This window comes from Micropterus salmoides, unplaced genomic scaffold (genome assembly GCF_014851395.1).
Source record: "Micropterus salmoides isolate LMB-PRFRI ecotype aquatic unplaced genomic scaffold, ASM1485139v1 Ms_hic_scaffold_14, whole genome shotgun sequence".
NCBI lineage: Eukaryota > Metazoa > Chordata > Actinopteri > Centrarchiformes > Centrarchidae > Micropterus > Micropterus salmoides.
In genome coordinates this window covers 22,140,706-22,149,147 of record NW_024040485.1, presented here as the reverse complement: position 1 = coordinate 22,149,147, position 8,442 = coordinate 22,140,706, and the positions used below count along the sequence as shown (strand labels likewise).

The following is an 8,442-nucleotide window of genomic DNA, read 5'->3' as shown; positions in this document are numbered from 1 at the left end:
AATGACTAAAAAAGATCAACTTTTCTCAAAGACAGCCTGCCAACCTCCACACTGAACACCCAAAAGTCATGTCATTGTGACTCTTGGTCAGTTCATCTTTCAATAGTAAATGAAGTGACACACCAAGTTTGAATATCTCACAACAAAAGCCATAAAACTCACCATGTAGCAGATGAAAAATTAGTGTAACATGCAGACAACTGAGCAGAAACAAAGACATAGCCATATCAACCCCAAGTCACTGCAGGTCTGGCTGCTTCCAAGACTCCACATGTAAGCGCGATGAAAACCAAGCAGTGTTCACAGCCACTGAATGACCACGCTTGTACGTGGGCTTCCACAGTGACCCATAGTGCTCACATCAACCAATCAGGAAATACCCTCCAGGCTGGAGCTACAAACATTCACTGAGCCAATCACTTGACAGAGCGCCGGGCTTCATAAAAATTGAGGTTTTCTCATACCCCTATTAATTTGGACAGACATAAGACATGTGCCAACTATGGAGAAAAACATCAGTTTATTGCAGGAAAGTTAAACAGCTGGCAGTCTGGCAGCATATTATTCAACCTGAGATGTAGGCTAGTTTTAGACATAGCCTAGGTGCATTATGAAATGGTGGATAAAATAACAAGAACACCTTATAGGCTATAATACAGAATAGAACTACAAAACAAAGCATGTAATAATAATTAAGTGTTTATGTTATTATACCCCTTCTTCAACAATAAAATTGATTTGCTTTGAGGTTATTTAAGACTTCACAGTCCTACACACATACACGGACCTTAATGACCATAATCAATAAGCCACACAACCAGTGTGGACCTAAGCTACAGTTGAGAGATGTAAACATAAGAAAAGACATACCTCATTAGTGTCTGTGTTTTTGATTAAAAAAAAAAAGAGTAGAGACTTGAGGGGGGGGGGCTGTGGTGGCTTTATTACAATACAGTAACTGCCAGAAATGTGACACAACAAGCCCTCAACCAATCAGCCATGTTCTTCAGCCTCCGACTGGGCTAAAAAAAACTAATTCACCAAACACGCCTTTTATCCTCATCTCCTTCCCCCATCATTACCCAAGCTGCCTACTTTCCACGATGCACCCGCCGCCGCGGTCCACGCCCGTGCTGCGACGTCAGCCACTGCGTGCTGCTGGTGAAGCTGCGTTCAAATACATGCAAAAAATTGTACTAAAGCTCTTCCTTTGAAATATCCCTGTTAACTCGCTTTCGTCCTAACTTTCAAGCAGTGTAATGCTACTAGTAGTGTAGTGTGTAACATTAATTGTGCAAATTTATGCTTTAGTAGTATAAAAATATAAAACAAGTATACGTGTGAGTTAGAGGTATTATATTAAATCCACTTGAAGAACACAACTTAATGTCATATTTTAATGAGATGTCTATTCAAATAGATATTGGCGTAACTGTAGTGACAAAATAAAAGTTCTAGCGCGGCCTTTATATAAATTCTAAACACAGAAACACCACCACACAAATTATAACTGATAGGCCCTGAACGCATCTTTAGTCCGGGCCAGGGGGCGTAGGTTTGACCGGCTTCTCGGAGGCTCAGACACAATGAACCGTCAGACGGTTAGGGGCACGCATGTTGGGCCGGAGGTATTGGCACGGTTTTAGCATTCTATTATTCTCAATTGTGCCTTTTTTGTATTGATTTGAGTCTTTTTCAAACTGCTGATACACTGTATGGCGGTAACACGGCTCGGCTGGAAACGGTTGGTTTGTCGAGTTTGATGAAAACGAGGTCGGGATCAGACAACCGTTAGCCCCTCCTGGCGGATTTTTTTTTTCTTTTTTTTTCCTCAGCCAGCTAAACGAGACAGATAACAATGTCGTTGACTGCCTCGTCTGATTATTTCGCTGCCGAGTGTTTGGTATCGATATCCAGCGGGCCTGTCCTGCACAGACCCACCCCGGTCGCCCCCACCAGCCAGCCGGCCACGGTGGGCCTGCTCCCCGGGGAGCCCGACGGGTCGAGCGAGGATAGGGAAGTGCGGGAGACGCTGAGGCTTGAGGGGGCGAACATGATGGCGGTGGCCGGTATCCTCACCGACCTACACGGTAAATTCCGCCCCATGTCGGCTTACTCGGAGAGCAGCAACTCCTCGTGTGGTGGGGAGAGCGGTTACACCACGTTGTCCGACCCGACCACCCCTACCATGACCCCATCCGCCACCCCGATCCCCGGACAGCAACAGCAGCTGAGGGGGGGAGGAGGAGGAGGCGTGGGGGCCCCGCGCTCCCCGGTGAAGCGACACCAGTGCACTTTTGACGGATGCGACAGAGTTTACGGGAAATCGTCCCACCTGAAGGCACACATCCGGACACACACAGGTACGGAGACAACAACAGTATTTTCATCAGCAGGTCACACGTTGTGTACGCACACAAAGGCTAAAGGCTAGATATACTTTGTCCCTAACTTCTGCTTTGTCGGTGACATGCACGCCCCATATTGTTATTACCATTTACATGATATCGCATATAAATCGGAAGTTGTGGGCTCTTTTGTGCTTTATGAGATTAACTTATAATAGTGGCAATTTTCCCCCCGACTTGGTACAATAACGTGGCCAAACAAAGAGGGAAAGACAGAAAAACGCCCCTTCAGAGGCTCTGACAAAGAAGTAAACTAACAAAAGAACTGGGCTGGACGTTAAAACTGGTGACGATGGTCTTCCTCCGGGCCGGATTTGCATATGAAATGAACGTAAGACGAAACCTTAACGTCGAGAGAAGCCAGATCATTCTCGATCACAGCCTATCCTGTCGATGGCAGCAGCAAGTGCTTTTTGTTTTGGTTGTTCAGTGACTCTGGGTATCACCTCCCCTGCCTGGCAAGCTGAAATCGACTTTACTCGTTGCAGCGTGCACATTTATTGATAAAACGCTCAAAGAAGAGCAGCAGAAGGACGCGTCCGATACTGGATGCTTACTCCCTGTGTTTGATAATCTACAAATTATCATAACTCTTTTATGTGTTTGCTGAAGACATATGAGTTTGTTGCATCTCACTTTGCGACCCATTTTAAATACTTGGGTTCTTAGCCACCATGTAAAACGCTAGATATGGTTTGAAATAGACCCACCTCTCGTAATGAAAGCAAAACTCTGCAGCTGAGTTAAAACGTGCATGTGGTTTTTCGCGAAATGAAGGGAATTTGTGTGTTCGGGGTCACTGAGCAGGCGCAAACGGATTAGGGACAGGAAACGGCTCAAAGAAACTCTGGTGGGAACGCCCACAGAGAGTACTGCTACAACAACGTGGCCTGGCTTTGTGATCTTGAAAATGGCATCCTACTCGGTTATCCTTGTTTTACTCATGTTGCCTGCATGAGATTAAGGCTAACAGTAGCTTAGGAACACTAATCTGGAGAATATAAATCCCAAATATGTTTTGTCACGCATTAAACTATGTACAGATGAATATTTGTCTACACCATATTTTATAAAAGTAATGTAGGCAGTGGATTTGTGTCACTGGTATTTAATGTGTTAAAACTTGCTTCAGGGATTAAGTCATAGACTCCTACCAATATTTTCTTTATTAACATTACAAAACATGTAGGCAAACAAAACCTATTATGCCCGATATCGTTAATTTGAAAGCAGGTGATTATATTTGAGGAAAATACTCTTAAATAATAAAATGGACCACAGCTGTTACACATGTGTAAATTGCACATCTCAAAGCTAAGTTGATTCATTGATTAGTCTGTCAATAGAAAATTAATCATCACCTATTTTCACAGTCCATTAGTAAATATTTATTTTAAAAACATAACAAACTTTCAGCCTCTTGGTTGCACAGATTTGCAGCTTTTTTTTTGTGTTACGTTGTAGGAAATTGAACCATCATATGCTATTTAACCAGTATTACAGTGTAACGCAGTACACTGCAGGTAACACTACACAAGTTTTATATTTTATTCATCTAAAAAATCACATGCATGCTTATTGTGTAAACATGGTGACTTTAAGTTACACAGTTGGTGTTCAAATGGTAAATGATTTGGTGGTTAATTGTTGTCTCTCCTCTGCCTCCACGCCACAGGAGAGAGGCCCTTCCCGTGCACCTGGCCTGACTGTGAGAAGAAGTTTGCCCGCTCTGATGAGCTCGCCCGCCACACCCGTACCCACACAGGGGAAAAACGCTTCCTGTGCCCACTGTGCGATAAGCGCTTCATGCGCAGCGACCACCTGATCAAGCACGCCCGCCGTCATCCGGACTTCCAGCCTTCCATGTTGGGGCGCAGCAAGGGTGCATCCTCCTCTTCCAGCCCAGCCATGCACCATTAGGATGGTTCGGGTCGGGGGATTCCCGGCAGGAGCACCGAAGGTCACAGTGGTTTCAAGTTAACCAGCTACAATCAGATCCACTGATTAGGATTTAGCATTGCTGTGTTGCACTCAAAACATGTGCACATGACACCAACATACACAAGCCAATACACACACACACACAGAGCTGGGTGTGAGGGGGCCTCATCTCTGCATCCACACAGATGAGTCATGTGACCACTATCCACCTGCTCAACATAACTAGGGTTGGGTATTGAGAATGTTCCAAATCTATAAGAACTGAGGATTCGTTAAGAAATGTGCTTTTCGATTCCACTTATCGTTTCCTGAAAGCAAAGTTTGGACCTACTGCTCTTCATTTACATTGCTGCTTACACGCGTATCAAAGCACGTGTATAATGTGTACAGTATGAGGGACTCAAGCTAGCTTTCCAAAGTGTGGCTATGCTTCGCTACAGACTGTAGTGATACAGTGAAATGTATTCACTGCATGAATATGAAAACATGCGAGGGAAAGTCCCATCAAACATAACACATTTGGCACAGAATGGAATAAAAATGCAGAGTTTTTGATGTCCTGTATCATCGCGTAGTGAAATTGGTTAATCCACGCAGTTAAATACTGGACAAATCAAGGTACTTCATCACATTGATGAAAAAAAAATCTGTAAAACCAGTTGTGCCATAAAGCAATCCTGCTCACTGATTTGCAGCATGGCACACCAGAGAATATTTATATTTGTCTTACTTTTTTCACCAAAAACAACAGAAAATACTTCATTTTCATATATACGTCATTTATTACATGTTTATGGCAGCCTAAACCGTATGAAAATAAACATGTTTTTGCTTTCAGTATACTTTGTTTTCTCTCTCACTCAGGATTCGATTGGAATGGGAATCATTAAGCAGATTTGAATCGATTAAATAAACCCAACCCTTAAAAAAATAACCTTATTTTCTCAAACTGAAACACTTTCACAAAAGCAGGGATTTTTCATGTTTTCTGTAATAATCTGCACATTCATCAGCCAAAACTCCACTGTTTTCTTGTGGTTAATTTGTAGATTGTTGTGCTTTTCACCATAATTTTTTTTTTTTTACCATGAGTAGCACAATATTGTGACGTTAGGTAACAAGGCAATGACTAGAAGTCTTTTAGCTTGCTTTTTTTTTAGCTTTGCTGATTTCATGTAAAAGTTTTAGTGGTGACACATTCCTTAATTTTTATTGCATTAGATCAAATCAAATATTAATTTTGCCAGAAAGTGGATCAAACACTGTTAAGGGGCTGTTTGCACGCCATCTAGATGAGTTACCCATGAAATGCTAACATAATACACAGTAGTGTTATGTCTAAAGCTGATGCAAATGTATATAAGCTTTAAGCTTTTAATATAGAAAACTGGTAATGCTACTAGCAGCAGAATTAATACATGTGATGAATTGTAGTCCTTATATTAGGGGTAACATTATACACTTGATAGGATGGCATTGCCTGTGAGTGTTTGTGTGTATGCGTTTTTATTTACATTTTTGTGTGTATGCTTTGGTATAAAAATATTTGGGGGGTGAGGCGGTGACACAAGATGAGCTTGACTTTCAGCCTGCTCCCTTCAAGGTAAAAGCGTTCAGGTCTTTCTTTACACGGTTTGAGTTTGTTGTAACTATTTTGTATGGGAATCAAAATTAGTATAAAAAGTTACATTAACATGGTCCATTTTGAAAAACTAATACCAGTAAACCTTTATTGAGGAGGACATTTTGACTTGTCAGAGCAGCAAAAGCACATATGCAACTAATACAGTTAGTGATGGCTCTATTCTGCGTAGGTGTGTCATTGAACCAGCATGCACAATACATGGGGGGTGCCACTTGTAAATGGAATGCAGCCATTAATAATGTTCTTAGTTACACCTGTGTTTGACAAGTTGAACATTTTTAACATGTTGGGAAAATAAATTTAAAAAATGAGGATTTGTTTAGAACATGTAAAGTAAAAACTGGCACCTGAATATTCCTATATGCCAAAATGTTCACTCATCCTATGGCTTGAATTTCAGGACTAATCACTCAATTAACAATCACGTTTAACGGAATCAAGCTAACCTCAAGTAATTTAGATATTTAAAATCTATTGGAGTACATGCAGTGTTCAGTTCTGACTTATAGAGAGGTTAAATCTATTCATTTTCTTGTTTTGTTTTTTTTTCTGTTTCCACACTGTTTGTCCAGCTCATGGAAATATTCCTTTATCTCAGAGAACAACACTTCTTCAGGAAATTCTGAAAGCCTTAAACTATGTCATAACTACTTTGCACCATGTTTACAGTTGGATCATTGTATAGGTTTATATGCCCTCTTGTGGGCTCATTACACATACTCATTATGCAATATGGCACTTTTTTCTTACAGGTGTATTTGGCTGAATAGTGTAATGGCTTGCACTGTTACTATGCCTCTAAAAGCAGGCACTGTGGAACTTTGCTGGTGTGTTGATAACCAATGGTTTAACTGCCTTTTTTTCCAAGTGCTTTAGATCGTGTGATAAAAAAAAAACTGGGTAGTTGTTATTTTTATTTATTTTCCTTTTTTTCCCTTTTTAGTGTTTGCTTAGTCATCCAGGCCATCTCTTTTTGTTTTTTATTTCCCTCTTAATGGAACACGCTTCATTTGTGTTTCCAGATGTGTTGACTTTGTCTCCTCCACACTAAGATCAAAGAGAAAGTCTGCACATGTCTTCCTCATTCATCTCTTGCAAAACCATCTACATGTACCTTTTCACTGTTTATCTCATTTGAGTGGGAGCTGTACTCGTTGAAACGAATGCAACGCTTTGAAATTTTGTACACATTTCTTTAGAGGTTCCATCTGTCGACAGCTCTGGGTTGCTGCTGGCAGTGACCTTGAACGCATGGACTGTTTAACGAAGGAACACACACAATATACTTGTTTGTTTTTTACGTCTTCAAATGGACATAATCCCTCTCATCTCCTCTCACAGATGGGAGTGTCTACTCACACAGACTCTGTCCGGGTCTCAAAGCTATAATATCACAATAAGAACATACCTCACTGATTGTGTTTGCCGTGTCTGTACAAAATCCATCCAACCTGTGTTTCAGAAATTCCTATAAAGCCACTGAGCCTTGGGTTTCAGAAATGTGTTTTTATCAGCTCAATGGTCTATTGTGTACCCATTTCCTTATCTTGTCTTTATATGCAACATCACTACTACCTGTGTAGCAGCAGAATATCCTTTTCCCTGCCTCAATGAACTTCTGTTGTTAATTGATAGTAGCAAATTAATCTACTGGATAAATCCTGCAGCCCCTGTCTTTAAAGTCCAGCTGGAGTTTTAATCACCAAGGGAAAGACTCACTGCAGGTTGTAAAAGAAAATACCTGTAGACTGTCACTTCACTGCAGATTTCAATTGAAAAAGCTCAATCCAGATGCATTTGTTCATATCACTGAATGTGGCTTGATGACAGACGGCCATTATCTACCTTGGATTTCATTTTTGCTGCGCTGCCTCGCTGAGAAAGAAAAAGCGCTAATTTCTCTTGTCACCACACTAATTCAAATATGCACATTGTACAGAAACGGATGTTTTTTAAACTGATGCCTAATTTTTACATTAATGTAATTTTTAAAAGAAAATCCTCTTATCAAAGCTTTAGTTATGGGAAATAGGAGGAACCGTGGAACTAAATAATTGCTGCGACAAGCTGTTTTGATATTTATATTCTCAGGTGTCTAAAATTTTGAGCATTTGCATTTCAATATTTCCTGTTCAACACCTAAGTACAAGCATGATTTATTTCTTTTGCTATGCTGATTAATTTATTCCAAAAATGTATAATGTGTGGTTTAATTATACTTTTCATAACTCATTTTGTGATATGGAACAGTACTAATATTAAATGGTTCCATCGTTTGCTTGACATGAGAATACCAGTGCTTTTTTTAAAAATAAAAATCCTTAAGTTTGATTGCTGTGTTCATCTTTTTGTGTGTGTGTTTTTGTTTTGATGAATCAGGGTGGACTATAAGTACATACAGGAAACATGTTTTTAAAAAGGGGTCAACAATAATAAGACATCAAGAGA

At 40.5% G+C, this 8,442-nt stretch overlaps 1 protein-coding gene across 1 annotated transcript; it reads left to right on the top strand.

Moving 5' to 3' along the window:
• Positions 1-1,574: 1,574 nt before the first annotated feature.
• zgc:153115 (uncharacterized protein LOC768186 homolog) lies at positions 1,575-8,325 on the top strand. The gene is made up of 2 exons (XM_038718418.1): positions 1,575-2,363; positions 4,084-8,325. The coding sequence occupies exons 1-2, from the start codon at positions 1,859-1,861 to the stop codon at positions 4,326-4,328; spliced, it is 750 nt and encodes a 249-aa protein (XP_038574346.1). The 5' UTR covers positions 1,575-1,858; the 3' UTR covers positions 4,329-8,325.
• Positions 8,326-8,442: the final 117 nt, after the last annotated feature.